General features: G+C 35.3%; 3 protein-coding genes across 3 annotated transcripts; 2 read left to right on the top strand and 1 right to left on the bottom strand.

Moving 5' to 3' along the window:
* Window positions 1–331: 331 nt before the first annotated feature.
* Window positions 332–1,240, bottom strand: LOC136812953 (uncharacterized). The gene has a single exon (XM_067069461.1). The coding sequence runs from the start codon at window positions 1,238–1,240 to the stop codon at window positions 332–334; it is 909 nt and encodes a 302-aa protein (XP_066925562.1).
* A 1,122-nt stretch (window positions 1,241–2,362) lies between these two features.
* LOC136813015 (cytochrome P450 4V2-like) lies at window positions 2,363–5,252 on the top strand. The gene has a single exon (XM_067069523.1). The coding sequence runs from the start codon at window positions 2,401–2,403 to the stop codon at window positions 3,925–3,927; it is 1,527 nt and encodes a 508-aa protein (XP_066925624.1). The 5' UTR covers window positions 2,363–2,400; the 3' UTR covers window positions 3,928–5,252.
* Window positions 5,253–8,387: 3,135 nt separating this feature from the next.
* On the top strand, window positions 8,388–17,042 carry LOC136813027 (uncharacterized). The gene is made up of 3 exons (XM_067069537.1): window positions 8,388–8,428; window positions 8,869–8,953; window positions 15,629–17,042. Exons 2-3 carry the CDS (start codon window positions 8,883–8,885, stop codon window positions 16,869–16,871), a joined length of 1,314 nt encoding a protein of 437 aa, XP_066925638.1. The 5' UTR covers window positions 8,388–8,428; window positions 8,869–8,882; the 3' UTR covers window positions 16,872–17,042.
* Window positions 17,043–18,093: the final 1,051 nt, after the last annotated feature.

The following is an 18,093-nucleotide window of genomic DNA, read 5'->3' on the forward strand; positions in this document are numbered from 1 at the left end:
TAAATTTTCTCCCTACTCTATGGTAGAGCATCTTCAGATCTAACATAACTCATAAAAAAAACCTATCTTATAACATCTAGCATCTTCAGACATTTGATTAAAAAATTATTTTTATTCCCTAGATAAAAAATTAATTAAGTTATTCTTATGAACAATAAAATCATTAATAAAAGACAATAAAATGATTATAAAAGATTTTCCCATATGTTTGATAAAAGTTTAATTTCTTCTTTTTTTATTTAGTAAATTAGTTTTGTGTTCCTTAATTGCAACTGCCTCTTTGAATTTTCTCATTTTGAAATTCCTTTCTCTAAAAAGTACTTTTACATCATCAAACTCTGCCTCGTGATTGGTTTGTTTCAAGTGTTGAGACAAACCAGATACCTTTTTCTTGCTCCCCGTTTGCACCTTGTTTATGTTCTTTCATTCTCGTTTCAATCGTTCTTCCCGTTTCTCCGATGTAATATTTCTCACAGTCTTTACAGTTTACTTTGTACACTACTCCTGACATATCTTGTGTTTCTACATTATTATTTGTTTTCACTTTCAATGCATTGCCCAACGTTTTTCCTTTTGTATTGACCAATTTTACGTTATAATGTTTACTTTTAGCTGAAATTTTCTCTGATATACCTTTTTCGTAGGGCAAATACATTTTTGTCATATTTTCCTCATTTTCATCTCGAACTTTCTTTTTCTCGTTTGGTTTAAGAGATTCTTTTATGGTTCTCTTAACGACATTATTTGGGAAATCATTAAGTTGCATTGTTTTTTCGATATATTTCAATTCCTTGTGTAAATCCTCTTCGTTTGTACAAACTATCTTTGCACGTTTAGTCAACGTTTTGATTGTTGACACTTTCACATGATATGGTTGATTAGAATTAAAATTTGAGTATTGGCCGGTATGTGTTTTCTTCTTAAATACTTTGGTTTTCAATTTGTTATCTGTTGACCTTGCGACCACACAGTCTAAGAATGGTATTTCTCCGTTAGTCTCCTCCTCTGCAGTAAAAGTAACAGCTGTGTTGATTGCATTTAATTCGCTTAAAGTGTCATTTATAGCATGCCGAGAGATAGTAAAGGTATCATCAACTTTTCGAAGCCAAATTCTTGGAGCATGAATCATTTGATAAACATGGTGTTCCTCGATGCGTTGGACAAATAATTCAGCATAGGACGGAGACGCCGGGGATCCTATGAATAATCCATCAGCTTGGTCGTAATATTTATTTCCCATTTTAAACGTCATGAATTGAATTGAAATTCTGGCGAGTCTGACAAGAGCTTCTTTGTTCAGCTTGGTTTTGAAGCTGTGTTGGTTGATTCTTCTCTCAATTTTTACGATTTATCATCGTAAACATGAATGCATTAGTTTTATAATGGATGGTACTTAGACTTTGAACTTCTACAGCATATAATGACTTTCATAAAGCAAGTTTCTTGCTCTAATGAGATGTGTGCTTCATATCAATTTGAAAACTCCATACATTTTGCTGCTATGAATTGTACGAAATACTTTTTTTTTAACTGGAATTTTTTACAATTTTGAAAATTTTAATGCAATTTGTGATTTTGTAGATTTTTTATCTCTTATAAATCGAAATAAGGAGTATATACATAGATAGTTAAATAGATATAGATAGGGTATTAAAAAATACGTTATATTAATCACTGAGAATTTGAAAATATTTTCTAGAAACATGTATTTCTTCTATCTGCCGACCAGAGCTTGTTCAAAGTAGAAGAAAGAGACTTTGATTTATTGTTTAGAACTTTAAGTTTCATGCCGCAGTATTGGCGAATAAAAGAGCCAAAAGGTAGTAAGACACGCGAAATCATACACACCTGAAACAAAAAAACTGTCAACTTTACTTGTGCGAGAAATTCGAAATCGCCAATTACCCAGGCAAAAACTTATTAAATAAACGGACTGAAATTGTCGCAAAATGTCACCACAAATAAACACTTACTCGTGAACTTCGGCGTCACCTGAAAAATTGACGTCAGAATTTCAAGTGAAGAAGCCATTGTATATGAATAATCTTTCAAACGATTTTCGTTTAGCTGATGATTGTCGTCCATACGGGCGGCATTAAACTTAAAGTTCTAAACAATAAATCAAAGCCTCTTTCTTTTAATTTAATTTAGAAACATGTATTATTAAAAACACGTGCCATGAACCGGCTTCAATTTTTTATTTTTATTTAACGTGCTTGGAATCCTCCTTAGTTTTTCTTTTTCCAGATCCTTTGCTTATTCTGTTTATTGTAGTCCTTCGGTCCTAGTTGTCTAAAGGTTTAAAAAAGCACGCTACTTTAAACATTTGTTGTTGTTTGTCAATTTGTATTTTTTTAGCACTAAACTAAAAACAAAAGAAAGTAAACAAGAACAAGAAAAATGGCTTTTGTGCAGATCGCAATATCATTGGTCGTTGGAGTGATAGCTTTCTGTCATTTCTACTGGTTGCATCACAAGAAGAAAAACAGATCAGTGGAGTTTGTCCCTGGAGATATACCTATCATCGGTCATGCCAAAATGCTTGCAGATCGCAAATATTTCCGCAAAATGAAGCCAACATGGATGAAACAGTACAATAAAACTGTAGGCTTTTACCTAATGTCTCACCGGTTAGTCTACACTTCGGACTTATCAATCATTGAGGGTCTACTGGCAAGCAGCAAGCCAGCATTAATGAAAAAAGGTTATTTCTATAAAGGTTTGGAGAAGTTTCTTGGGTTTGGTCTTGTGACCAGCACGGGTGATTTATGGAAGAAAAGACGTCGTATGATCACCCCCACATTCCATTTCGACATTTTAAAAGAGTTTTCATTGGTTATGGATAAACGGTCAAAGGAGTTTGCAGACACAATCCAAACTTATTGTGATAAGGGAGAAACTTTTGATATTCAGGCAACTGCCAAGTCATTCGCTATAAGCGTGATATGTGAAAGTGCCATGGGTATCACGCTCTCTATTAGTGAGATAAGTAATGGTGAGCTCAAAGCCTTATACGAAAACGCTTTGAGTTTGTCCTTCAAGAGATTCTTAAACCCGATCTATGCGTCCTCCGATTTCATCTACTCTTTATCGAAAAACGGAAGTCGGTTTTTCATGCTTCATGCCAAGTTGAGGGACCTTGTGAAACAAATTATCGAAGAACGAATCACATATCGAATCGAGGAAAGAAATCGGAAAGAGAAAGATTCTGAAAATCCCGTCAAAGATCAAGATAAAGAGCATTCTTCGAATTTCTCGAAACGTCGAATCTTTATCGATGTTTTATTAGACAGTTACGAGAAAAAGGAGATTACTATCGAAGGAATTATCGACGAAGTTACGACTTTCGTCAATGCTGGTTACGAGACGGTGGCCATGACACTAGCCTGGTGTTTATATTCGTTAGGTCGTAACCAGGCTAAACAGGAGAAGCTTCATGTGATGATTGCACCACTAGGTAACGAGGCTAGTTCGGAGGAGTTCAAAAATGTGAAATATTTGGATTGGGTTATTAAAGAAACTTTGAGATTACATCCAACTATACCTCGCTTTTCGCGAATGATTGAAGACGGCACTGAAATCGCTGGTCGTGTTTTCCCAGCATGCACTTTGATTGTCGATAATCAACCGATCAATCACGACCCTGAAATTTGGAGTGATCCTCATGCTTTTATACCGGAAAGATTCGAACGGTTCGATGAAACGCGTGGAAAAGAGAGCTCATTCCATTTCACACCTTTCTCAGCTGGACCGAGGAATTGTATTGGTCAAAAGTTTGCCACGTTGGAATTGAGAAGTGTGTTGGTCCATTTGGTCCGCAAATTTCGTTTCGTTTCATCTCAAGGTGAAAGTGAATTGAATGAAACTTTTGATGGAATCAATATAAATGAAGGTGGATTGATTTTGAAAGCTGAACATCGAGATTAAGAAAAACCACAAAACTTTATTCAAAACAACATTTAACTGCACTGAACAATTATTATCCCATCAAAAGACAAAATTAAAAATTAAAAATTTTTGGTTGCGCCTCCTTAGACTCTATATACCTATATTCATTGGCCTAAAGATCGCATCACAGTTACCGTATCCCATAATTGGTTATCAGGACTGTGCTCAAATTACGAATTTTGTACCCTAGCTGACCGTTGAAGTCTTTTCAATTTTCATTTAATCATAAAGACCATAAAAGGACCTTTAAGATTCATACAACTTCTTAAATACCGCCCGTAATTTGTTTCCTTTTGGTAGCGTCTTTATAGCCTCTACTAGACACCACACTTATTTTTTTCTACGCAGTAATGTCTATTCAACTTTAAAATTTTGTCGAATGTTTGGAGTCCAGGTTTTTGGAATAAAAAAAACAAATAATAAAAAATTCCGGTTTTGGGTAAGGTATTCGCTCATTGAGTTTAAAGCCCGAAGGGCTAGAGTAGAATCTCTAACCTTTCCCAGGCAAGAAAAAGTGAAGCCACCTATTTTCCATCCAGAACGCTCCAACAATGCGTCGCAATCATGACGAGAGATTGTATCTAGCGGTTCTTTTGTTTTTGAGGACTGCATTTTTTCAAACCTACAGTAGCGATAGATTTTACTTTCAAACCAGCGTTTGTGTAAAAACCACGCGCGGGCGTTCTGGATGGGAAATAAGTGGCTTCATTTCCCATCCAGGAGTCTCGAATCTAGCCCTTCGGGCTTGGAAGTCAATGTACCCGTTAGCTATTTTACGGCTTTGTACTCTGTCAAATTGTCGTCCTTTTAAATGGATACTGATTGTGTAATGTGAAAAAGGGATAGGTAATAATCTCTTGTATAAATCAACTTTCTTTGAAACTAAGAGGGTGATTTTTTACGAGATTAGACTAATTAAAGAACTCATTAGCCATCTTAATTTGATCTTAATCCCTATTATTATTTATTATGTTTAAAGCTTAACATACGACCTAGAGACAAACTCTTGATCAAGGCTAATTCAGTTTAGCTCAGCTAATGAAGAATTTAAAGAATTTTCATGTTAGACTGAACTGCACCCTCTGAAGGGCTCTGAAAATATTTTTGCAACGTTAATTAAAAGCTCTTCAAATTTTTGAGATTTTGGGCACATTGCTCTGTTGTAATGGGCTGTGCCAAACTTAATTTTTATTCGGTATAGCGAATAAGATTCTAAGCTTACACTAGATTTGGGGAAGTAAATTGATTCGGTGTTAACTAAAATCATTTATTGTATTTTATCAGAAACACACTTTAAATAGTAATTTTTACATTTTACTGATTACCTCTACTGTATATATAAATGCCCGATTGTTGTCGATGTCTTAATTTCTTTAATTGCTTTTTAATGAGTATACCATTGGTACCGACATTTTGATGCAAGATTTTACCCATACAACCATGACATAAAATTGTCCGTTCACGATTTCGCTCACCTAAGTCTACATAATAGAGATCTGTTTTGGTTCTTGGTTTATCCACATCCCTGCATCTAGTGCACATTCGTTGTATTACACGAATCGGACCTTTACATTCGAAGAAATGGCCACGTGATTGCCACGTGTTATTTTCCAAAAAACAATGATTTCGGTTGAACAGTTCTAAAGCGTTATTGAATGTTTCTCTACGTTCGTAAAAATACCTGAGCATGGCATTTGTTGTTTGGTAGCGCACGACGAAATCTTCTTCCAGTAACAAGCAGCTACAATCTTTCTTATCCTCGTGTGACGTCGATAATAAGCAATCCTTCTCAGAATCCACTAGTAGGTCTGTTGGGCTATCGATCGCTGAAGTGCGTTTTCGAGATCGTTTTAAAGGGATTTTATCTACTCGATTGATAGTGTCTAAACTTCTCATTGAACGTCTGTGATAGCTACCATCTTGGTTGTTGTTAGTGTTGGTATTGTGTTGGTTGTGAGGTGTGACGGTTAAAACGGCGTTCATAGAATTCATCTTGTGTCCGAAATTAATCAGCTCCTTGTCCGAGTTCCAGAGTTTCTTTGAAGTACTTTCGTTGTAATATTGAAACTATTTCGTCCAAACTTCAGAGACTGGTTTCTTTTGAACACGTTTGTTAAAACTGTTTTTTTTGTTCTTGACCAAAAGATGTCAAAATACAATACTGGTTTTGGATTTATTTCAAAATTGTCAAGAGATTGTCAGCAATATAATTCTTTCCAATCTGTCATATGAAAAAATATCGCTCTCACTGTGGATATACTTTACTTTCAACTCTAAATCAATCACAATACCAAAGATTTAATCGTTGGCCAAATAGTATTCAACACCTGTTAGCTCCACTGTGTCCTTTCCAGAAGGTTATCTAATCCAACTGTAATCTCTTTTTATAATTTGATGACTGAGAGAAAAATGATCAAATTCTTTTCCTTATATATTATTTTGATCTCTATCATTTCAAAACATTCGATTGATTACTGATAACTGATAAAGAAAACTTGCCCACCAATCCCCCTTAATATCTATTCATAGTACACGGTTTTTTTTATTAGAACATCGAAAAATTTTGAAGCCTTCCGATGTTCTTGAATTTCTGAGTTTCAAGCCTAAAAATGTTCTTAGCATGTTCTTATTTTCATCACTTTGTGAGTAATTTTGTCTATTTTCCTAAGAAGTTTGCGGTGCTTTAGAGCCCGAAAGGCCTTAAAATGTTTTTTACTTGCTCTTAATATTTTGGCCATCAAAATCTTATGTTCCTACAAATTTGTTCTTATGAAAAAACGTGTAAGACATAACCCTTACAGAGATTCACACAAGGCTAACATATACTCCATCTCTTTTATCATGGTCGCCCCCTTCTCATACAGTAAAATTTCCATAAATCAAATCAATTCGCAGACGCGACTCTACAAAATACATACACGAAACCTCTGTGGGAGAGTGCTCTTTACCATTTTTCTTCCTATTTGCTTAACCAATCACTCTCAATCACAGAGCTGTTTTGGCAAGAATGTGTATTACATCGCGGTAGATGATAAATCAGTCGAGTTCAATTCCCATAGACTATATAAAGTAATAAAAAAAGGACCACTTTAGATTGTTCAAAGGATGCCGCATCTACTTCAGTCGTTGATTTTCATAAGAATGTATTTACCTTAAGCAAGGAAGTCTTAGTACTTTGCCATATCTATGCGCCATGCTTGAATGTAAGATCATTTTTAAGACTGTTAATTACGCTTATATTTTATAGGACCATTTTTGTGTGGAATCATTAAAAGACTTTGAGGTATAATTTCCGACTATTCACGATTTAAATTAAAGTTATATGCTTACAGTTCCCTGTATACATCTTTTGGCAGAGAGGTCACATCAAAAGCCATAAGAGTTGAATGTCGCATTAATTGAGATATCAGATTAGCTCGCGGTTATTAATAGAGATAATAGATTGCTCGACTGAAGGAGCCTTATAAGCAGGTTATCATAATCCTCTAAATGAAATCAAAAGGTTTTATCTCGATCAGATTTTTGTAAACAGGAAGGCATTATATGGGCCCATACCATTTTCTCGATTCTTTTCATTTTCAACAGGCTCGCCACATTCCCTTTGGACACCCCTGTGTCACAGACCCGCTGTGACCCCAGCCTCACTAGAAAATTTGCCAAAATTCTGTCCCCGGTGGGAAAAATTCCTTACAGTTTCAACCACACTGGGCAATTCACTTTGATTTCACCAGTCCTTTTATGTGATGTATTGGGCAATATGCTTTCGTTATTTAGCGATCGTCCCTCTATTTTGATTGGAAGAATTAGTGATTTGGTTGTTATCCTCTTTAAATGTTGGTTGGAAAAGATTTCCTTCGCAATGCTACACCTCTGTCGAAGTTGAACCGGTGAGAAATTTATAAAAAATGGAGATCGAATAAATGGGCTATTGTACATATCGCCTGTATTGACTTGCGACAACGATTTAAAATTCTATTGTTTTATAACTCAGAAATTCAATTATCAAATTTCAGTGTGACTTTCCAAGTGGGGATAGAGTTCCACTCAGAAACATCTAAGGTAAAGGCTAACAAAACCGACCAAATTGATGCTGGCAGCTTTCTTTAGAGCTAAGAGTTTTTGACGAAATTTCTACAGGGGATTTCTTTTGAGCATTATCTTCATTTCTTACATGCAAAAAATTTTTATTATTCGAATCTTTCTGTAATTCGAACTAAAATATTGCCCCCCTCAAGTTGAAAGTGGTTTAAATTTTTCTAATTCGAAGAAGATTTTTGGTCCTTCAATATCGAATTAGAGAGAGTCAACTCTCTCTCTACTATGATTTCAATCTTTCGAAGATAACTCTTTCGCAACTATCTACAGTTTTACACTCACCACTTAAAATCTTCTTCCAGGCGTTGTTTATGCTCCAATTTTTTACAAAGAGCAGTTTGACTGCAACGTCCTTGGAGACAGCAACTGTGTGTATTCATCTTTGGTGAGTTTCTTAAGAGACAACATGATCCTTAAACCGATTGATACTGACCGGTACTAATCGAAAAATTTGTTTAAAGATTGTCCTAAAATTCACTTTCAGCGGGACTTTCAGCTCCCAATTTTTTCTTGAATCCCATTTCAAATCTTCATTATCTTTAAAAAATTATATATATGTGAAGAAATTCATAGAATTTCTGTCCAACTATCTTCTCTCAGGAAATTAAAGACTTTGTAGTATACTTTTTTATTCAGAATTTTATGCTCTATCCGATAGCGTCAATAATTTTTGTTTAATTCAACATTAGAAAATTGTCAGATTTTTACTCATTTTTTCAAGAAAGACGAATCCTAAAGGTTGGCCACCTACTTATACCCTTATTTTTTTGTAAGCAAAGCACAAGAATTGAAGAGATTCAGGTAATTATCTGCTTCCTTTTTCAGGGTTTGTTTCGAATATGTCTTGGCTTGTCCCTTTAGCAACACGTCAAGCCACGGATATGGATTTAGAATCACGTCTTCGAGTAACGTAAGTTTTGCCATTAAATATTTTTCTTTCCATATAAAAAGGTCTTATTTTAGATCTTGATGTAAAATGTCTCCATGTTCCAAAACCTTCCCTGAACAGACTGTTATGTTTAAATTAGTATATTATTGACATCTGTGGATTTTTTTCATGGATTTGTACTTAAGTAGAAGTCGATGGTTTGGCGAAAAATGTTTGCTCTAATTCGTACTATTTAGTTTTCTTGTAATTCCCGAGTAAGATTTTTAAATTAAAATCAAAGTCCTTTAACTCCTCATTGGTCAATATATATCCACCGTGAAAACCGTTAGATTTACAGAGAATTGGTAGTGATACTTCGTGGTCCTTGCCAATCCTGTCTCTCCTATGTAAACTTTGCTTTGTTTACGTAGCTGCTCTGTTATGCAACATCAACAATTTATTTTGATTAAATTTAAAAAAGAAGGCTTAAAGTTTTAATCCCATGATCTCAGTAGATTTATTTTGATTGAAAATTTCTTACCCTGTCCCAAAATTGACGATCATAAATGGTACGTCATTTTATCTCATTGAACGTCTAAGGGAGGACGAAGTTTTTACACGTTTTTAATATAAGAATGGATATTCTTAATTTTTTTGGGAAAATCATCCTAAAATATTCTTACAGCATTCTTAGGTTAGGATCCTAATTCAGACTAGATTTAACATTTAGTACATACGTCTCAAGCATAAAATGGCATTTTCGTGAAAGGAGTGAGCCTTACTTGGGGGTAATTGACAATTTATAATTGAAAATGCTCTAAAAATGGCATTCTAGCTTGAGTAGCAAAATTCCATGATGGTGATATTCTTAGCATTATTCTTAATTTTTTGGCCATTTTCATCATAGACATTCTTATAAAGTGTATTCTTATAAAAAAAAGCGTGTAACCCTAAAAATTCAAAATCTTCAAAGTGTAGAACATCTCAAATCACTTGATTTGAAAAACGACCGTATGGGCAGACGAGGATTAGACACTCCTGTCTCATAGCCCCGGTGGAACTTCTTCCCGGACTTTATTCCACAATGGGGATGAAAATTTTCTCTCGAAATCCAAATGGGGATAGAAATTCTGTTGTTCTCAGGCCAAAAAATCGAGTGGGGAAAGTTTTCTCCATTAGGGTAAAAATGACAGACTGAAGATTCGATAAGAGTTGATATTTCTTTCAATTTATATTTTTAAGTCAGAAAATTTAGTGGGAATGGAAAAATAGCAAAATATTTTCCTGGGGGGAGGGCACTCAAGGTAAATGACCTACCATACTTGCGGCCCTTAAGGGTATATTTTCCAAGCTTCCCAAAGTGCACTGTAAGGGTCAAAATCAGCAATGAGAAAAATTTCACTCTAAGGGTGTGAAATTTCAAAAATCTGACCAAATTTTGCCTGAAAATGGTCAAAAAATTTCAAGAAAATGCACCGTAAGGGTCTAGTTTTGTTTTCAAGTCAGAAGATACAGTGGGGTTGGGAAACATAGGGGGGGTTTTCACTTTTACGGTATGACGGTATTGGGCCTTTTTACCCCCGGTTAATCGGTATTATGAGAAAAAAACGACGGGATTACAGTATTTCATTTTCTACCGGTATCGGTAAATTGCCTGTTTTTTTGTCGGTATTTCGATATTTTTATCAATAAAAAACGGTATTTCGGTATAAAACTGTTTACCTTTTAGTTTCTTCATGAGTTTCATGCAGAAAAATTTTCAAAAAAGATAAGTCTATTCCGCTATTTTAACCAGTAAAATTTTCTTGCTCGCTTCGCTCGCACAATCTTGTATGTTCTATTGACTTATTGTCATGGTGAGGTTTTTCAAAATAAGCGAAACTTTAAACAAATATTTTCGTTATTTTTCTGCGGGTGCATTTTTTAATGACAACTTTTGTGATGCAAATACTGCATCCAACAAATGAGTCTAGATAAAATTTTCTCCGTCGGCACTAAATGATATGGTCGTTTCTCCGTATTCACTACTACAATACAATACACTGATACAGCAGTAACTTAGAGACAGTAAAGGCGGTATTTACTCCTTCAATGATTAGTAAAAGTAGGTAGTTCTAAAAACATCTTGTGCAGCATCGAACGATTAAAAAATAATTCACATCATGATGCACATGATGCGTTTTCAGGCAATCTAAGCATTCTAAATTTTAAATTTTCTCTTGGGCGAAACTCTTGGAACGCCGCACCGGGTACGGCAGGTACGTCTCTCGCCGTAGCATATTTTTGCCAACAAATGGTCAGTGTTAAATAAAATCAAAAATTGTGTGACCAAACAAGGCATACTTGGCTAACAATAGCGTATTAATGTTTTTCAATAACAAAGGAGAGCGAAAATTGTCGAAAAATTTTTGCTCTTGCTTCGCTCGCGTTATTTTCCCCATTTATTTTCATTCCTCCGATAGCGGGTTTTAACTTTAGAATTCGCGTCCTCTATTTGCACCACAGCGCCACTTCTATGAAGCCTGTGTTGAAGTCTACGGCTTCTCAGACTATGATTGGCCCAAACCTCGATTTTAAATTAATTCTCAATATAAAAGACATCTTACGGATCTGCGAGGAAGAAATTATTGGGGGGAAGGCTTAATTTTGCATTTGCCTCCCGTAGCAAGCAAGTAACTTTGGCGCGGCAGACCTAAAATATTGCTTTATGAAAGCTCAAATAGCTGTAAAAGGGCATTAAAAAGTCGACGAAACGCGAGAATAAGGTCACAAAACTAGCAAAAAACTTTATATATTGGCAAAAATGTTTGGTATAAGAATAGGTCAATCTGTTTAAAAGAGACCATAAAAAGGTTAAATTTAGCCCAATAAGGTCACAATCTCTAACCAAAGATGTAAAAGCAAAATTGGTACGTGAACGTGAAAATGTTTTTTTTCGCGCTTTGAACACGTGAATTGGCAAAAATTTGTGCGTGAATACCTGAATTGATGGTTGACTGGGGGGGCTCATAAAGTACAAGACTTGTTTGTACAGTTTCTAATTTGCTACTACACAATAGATTTGATAACTGAAAATTCATTATTTTCGAAAAAAAACATAAATATAATATCGGTATCGGTATTAAGCTTCCTTATCCGACGATATTACGGTATTTGACCCAAAATTATGTCGGTATGACGGTATTTAAGACCCCTGAAAACCCCCCCCCCCCAACATAGCATATAATTTTGCAGCGAGAATTGCTTTATTTGATTGTTTTCAATGGGGACAAAAATTAGAGGTTAATTTTCCACCGGGGACGATATTTTGGCCAATTTTTTCAGTAGGAAAGGGAATGTTTTAATTCTCATAAAAAAAGTGTATCCTGAGGCCGTTTGCTTTGTTTGTGGTGACTTCAAAAATTTAAACCAAAATGGTTTTGAATTTCTTATAAAATGAGGGAACAAAGGTGTCAAAAAAATGTCGAAACTGTTTGTTTTTGTTATGAAAGACACTCAAAAAAAGTTTCATCTTTCTGTTCACTCCATTAGCGCTTGTGAAAATGAAGTGTTTATTTTTCGTATGTTACTGATTTCTACAAATATGTACTATGTATGTAATGTGTTGTAAAATGGTATTTGTTAAAAAGAAAGTGGTTGAAAAGATAATAGCTTGTTTATGGTAGATTGAAGTAGGGATTCAAGGATAGATTGTTTACGTGGAAATCTTTCATATACTTTGTTCAACTAGTGGGTTATGAATGGAAGTTTAGTGGTTAGTTAGTGGTTTGTAATTTGAGCCAATATGGTATGTTTTTCCCCTAGGTATACTTTTGAAAGCAAACTTTTAATGCGAACTAAAATGAAAATCTACCATTCCCCATTTGGGGAATACGTAACAATCAGGTCTTCATTGAAAATGAGCTGAAAATAAACATCCTCTAAAACCATTTCTATCAAGATTTGTCACGTTGAAGAATGGGCCATTTTCCAGGTGGGGGTAATCCCTGAAGAAATTCTTTTTATACTTGAAAAGGGTCGTCCACCCGATACTCCAGATAATTATATTTTCATGCCGGGTTGTCAAAAATTCGTTGAAATACACGTTTTTTTAGAAGAACAAACTATATAAGAACATAATTGCTTCGATTGCCAAAATATTTAGAACAAGTCAAGAACATTTTAAGGCTTTACAGACTTTTAAAGCATCCAATTTTTCAGAAAATTTAAGAAAATACTCAGAAAGTGGTGAAAATAAGAGTCTTTTGGGGGGGGGGGATACTTGGGCAAAAATGGGTACGCGGATGAGCCCCTGGTCAGGGTGCCTTTTTTCACCTCCATGAGTCTCACGTGGGTCGAAAAAACACCAAAATAGAAAAATAAGTCCCTCGTAGGGTACCTTTTTGGATTAATTTGGTAAAAAAGTGGAAAATAATTTTGAGAAAATTTCAATGGGAATTTCAGTCCCATTCTGGCCGCGTTCTGGCCTGGGTCACGTAGGATCCATTTTTCTAACCTCAGCAACACACCCCTGTTGGTCGGCAAGGATAGTACCCCCCTCCCCCGGGAGTATTTTGAAAATAATTTCATGTTTAAATAAAACTCAAAAAGATTTTGAATGTTTTTATTAATTTTCTTAAAATGTGTTGATATCACCGATTGGAGAAAATGTTATGGAGGATAAAATTTCTACTGAAGCATTGAGACCAGTTGAGACAGGGGTGTATTTATGACCGAGCCGGTGAGATAGTGATGTAAGGTCTCAAGTTGAGCCTGGGAACACATCACATCGACTCATTAGGTATTGACAATAAATCATTAATGTCCATTAATTAATTATCTATCGAATTAATGACTTAAAAATAAACCCAATTAAAATTGACAAAAGCAATAAAAAAATGAAGAAAAGACTCGTTTAAAAGTCATTATCTGAGAGCCCTGGCAACAACAAGTAATCGTATTATCAAAAGAAAAAATAAGAAGTATAAAAGAATTGACAAATGATAATAGACGGTTTTATATCTAAACTATTGAACGGTATGTTAGTATTTTTTCTTAAGAAATCTCTCGTCAAATCGTGATCCAAATTATACTCCTTGCATTTGATTGTGATCTGAGCTCTTAAAAAGTTTTTAAATATTTCACATTTTATTGAAATTGATCTCTCTTGAAAATGGTTGTATATCATTCCAGTGAAATAGGATACTGCATCAAAACTTATGTCACGTTTTAATTTTAGATTTGGTAACAGTCAAATACCACGATTTTTTTCCAAATTTTCTTATAAACAAAAAGTTTTTTCTTTAAAACACATACAACAGAGATAACATCATTTTTTGCTTTTTGATGATCAAAATATAGGATAAGACTTTAAGCATAGAAGCAGGATGTATAAAAGCGAAGGACGTACGGTGTGTATGGGACAGAAAATAGTGTGACGAATGATATATCCTTCTTGCTTGGTGATGGTCAACAAAAATATTGGTAGGATTCAAACATTACGGATTGATGAGATGAGTTTTGATACATAATCGATCTAGATTGCGAGGAAATATTCTTAATGAATTGGTTAAGAATTTTATGAGTTTTTGGTTTGAAGTTAAGCATGGATAGGGAACCGATATTTTGTATTGAATCACAAAGGATTCAGAAAATTGAAGTTTGATATAGCAAGGAATGGAAGGGAGGTGAATTCGATTTTAGTTCAAAATCAAGACCTTCTTATTCTATCTATCTATCTAAAACGGGGGTTGCCGGCAATAGAGACCAACTTAGATGGTAGATTTCCTCTGATTGTTACTGATTGTTTGAATATTAAATGTAACATGATAATTGACCTAGAAAATTACCCGTTATTAAAGATGTGCTAATTATGAAATAAGATGTCTCTCTTACTATCGTTTCATGTCCTACAGTTTGGACTGACATGACATTAAGCATTTATCTGGTTATCTTTCAAGCTAATTTATCAAAAATACCGTTGAATTAACAAACTACGAGGGAAGTTAAATGACTAGTTTGGGGAAGCTTAGATTTTGCATCTCAAGTCTATTGGTTTAGGACCTTTGTGTTTTTAAATCATTTTTTGTATTGCTGGCTTTTGGCATACATCATAGCATTCACTAGTTTTTCAACCGCAATATATAACTCTTTTAAAAGAACCAGTAAATGTTCTCCAGGAATCTTTCTTTATAGCTTCAAATTGTTCATGATAAAATGCTCCCTTTACTCACTCACTGATATGCTTGAAAGGCACTTAGAATCGGTATTTTCTGCGTCGTTTCTGAAATCTGAGTTTTACTACACTCTGAGGCTAAATCGGAGGAATTATTTATAATTTGCTCTAAGATTTTAGCCGAAATTTAGACTTATTTTCTCATAAAACTGTTCTCGTAGTATAGCCAAATCTTAATTCTGATTGTCGGGTATTCTACTGACTGTGTCTTGGACATTGGACGGTCCTACCAACACAAGGTCAATAAAAGGAACTTGTGTGATTTAAAAAGTCTAGGAGGCGGGATGAATATGAAAACGGAGATTAGTCCGGGACGGAGTGAGCAGTTATGGAGGTGTTTGCAGGATATTTGTTCCAAACTTTACCAAACTGATTTTCTTCCGTAAACCTGACGGCTGTAAACTTGCATATATTTTCCCACTGTTCCTCTAACGGACGATAGCGTCGTCTATTTGGGATTTTAAATAGATTTAATAATTTTCATTTTGTTAACTCTTTCGCAGGGAATCGAAAATCCAAACAAAGCAAAAAAAAACGAAAACACATGACGCAATAAAGAACGCAAAAACAAAAATGCCATCAACAACATACAATAGGAACACGACAAACCGAGAATTACGTCATCGCGAAGGGGCGCATTCCAAGCCTACCAAAGACATGTGTAAAGCTTTTGATAAGCGCTTCAAAAATTTCACATTCACTTCCTTAACACCGAAACTTGATACATGGGAAGGATCAACCATAGCCAACGATGTTTTTGATGAAGAATATAATATAAAACATTTTAAATCGACGGAAGAACAACTCACTTGGAGATTGGAGACGTGGATTGATAAATGCCGTATTGTCCAGTACGATGAAAATGGAGACCCGATCATTAATTCGTCCGGAAAATTCCACAGCGCTAAACGCTTTCGTAAACAATCAGAAAGTAGTTCTAATGGTGCATTTTCTAAAGTTCGTTCTTTTAGTTTAGGACGAGCTTTTTCGAAATCGATTGAGAATCTATACAAACATCACGAAGTTAAAATTGACACTATTGTTTTGCCAGGAGATGACGAATTTGAAGATGAGAAACTTCATTACGCCACTGAATCTATGGCGGCAGCCCGAATAGCACCCTCTAAAAGTACAAACGATTTGTTGTGTGTTGAAACTGAGAAAAGACGGAACAATGATTCTCTTAAGCGGCGTTCCATTCAAAGCATGGGCGTTTTACGAAACAGTTCACCCATTGAACAACAAGTGACGCCCTCGAAACCCAAGATCAATAAACTACTAACTTCATTTGCCGGTAAAATGAAATCAGCTGGAAAGAGTAGTAGTAAGAATAAGAAAAATAGAAATTCGATGGACTTCGACGCAGTTCTTAGTGAGAATAATAATAATAGCAGTTTTGAAGAAGATCGCTCCCGATCAAACAGACTGCGACCGTCAGTTTTAGACTTTGTTCGTAACATCAACAGTAGCAAAAATAACAGAATGAAAACCGAAGCTGATCGGCGACCGCATACGATTGCGCGCTCAACATCAGTCGTCGCGCGACCGCTCCCATCACCTGACTATCAATCACAAACACTCTTCAAAACAAGAAGGCATAATGATTCAGTTAAACGAGTCAAAACCAAGACATTGAATATACGTCCACATAGTACCGGACCGTTAACCAATGGTCGGGTATTCTTTGATCCGGACAGTCCGATAACACCTGATTCTCCCGTTAGGACTGATATATGTGATGTATAAATTATTGAATATCTGTCCTTATTTATTTAACTTATTTATTTTGATTATGAATTTAATACGTGAAAATTTGGAGCTTTACCCCCAATTACGTCAAACAAATAGGCTCTCATTGTCATATCTAGTGAGGTCCGTTAGCACAAAAATACTTCAGCATCACCATTCTTACGTTTTTATGTGCTACCAGATCTCACCATGGAATCATAAAAAACCCTGTAATGATTCGTTCATCGATAATGTTGCGTATTTTACAACCAACATGCATAGTTTGGCAGTAAAATAGCAAATATAGCACAAAATCCTAGAAATATTATCCACAATAGAGTCATCCGCGAAATTAAGTCCCCGCGAAATCTTAAAATTTCACGGATGAGCTCAACCGCGAAATTTAATCAAATTTAATCCCATTAAAGTGTTTATTTCCTGGGAAATAATCTTCCCGTGGAACACTTATTTCCTATCAGACCGACCTGGGAATCCAATTGGATTTTATTTTCTAAGCTTTTGAATAATAATCCCGCGGGTACTACAATTGTGGTCAACACTTTTCGACCGGCAAGTCCCCCCCTCTCTCCCCCCAAAATCAATGTTGGAGTTGAATTTTTGCACGTTAACAAGACCCACCATCAACATTGATATTGGGTAAGGAGGTGGACAAATAGTTCTGTCCAGGAAAAAAATTGAATATGGGAGGTTGGGGATATAACATTTTTTGGAAACTTATCCCCCGGACAACAGATCCCGACCTCCGGATACAAATCAGTTGATCCCCCGGACATTCAAAATTACCCCTAAACAGAGCAAGTTTTTTTTTCAAATTTTGCAGACCTCACTACACCCCAGATAAAATATCCAATATATTCTCCACCCCACATGTACAAAGATTTTGATGGAAGAGCCCCCTTATAAGGCCTTACTGTAATTAGGTTTTGTGATTTTTATGACCCTTATTGAGATTTTGAAGATCCAAGATCCTTTAAAAGACCCTTAACGGTGGCACATACCCGTACCCTTCTTTTGCCTAGGTATCCCAAGAATAGAACTCAAAAACAACACGTATTAAAAAAGCCCATTTTTTAGATCCTTGATTTCTTTCCAACTAGACCAAAAAAAGGATTGATTTGTATGACATTCGAGTTTGGCACTTTCCAGGTGCCTAATAAAGGCCCCCCCTACCGTGAATAGCACAGGTAAAAATCATATATTGACGCTGTGCCGACGAATC

The sequence above is a fragment of the Clytia hemisphaerica genome, unplaced genomic scaffold (assembly GCF_902728285.1).
Source record: "Clytia hemisphaerica strain Z4C2 unplaced genomic scaffold, Clytia hemisphaerica genome assembly, whole genome shotgun sequence".
Taxonomy (NCBI): domain Eukaryota; kingdom Metazoa; phylum Cnidaria; class Hydrozoa; order Leptothecata; family Clytiidae; genus Clytia; species Clytia hemisphaerica.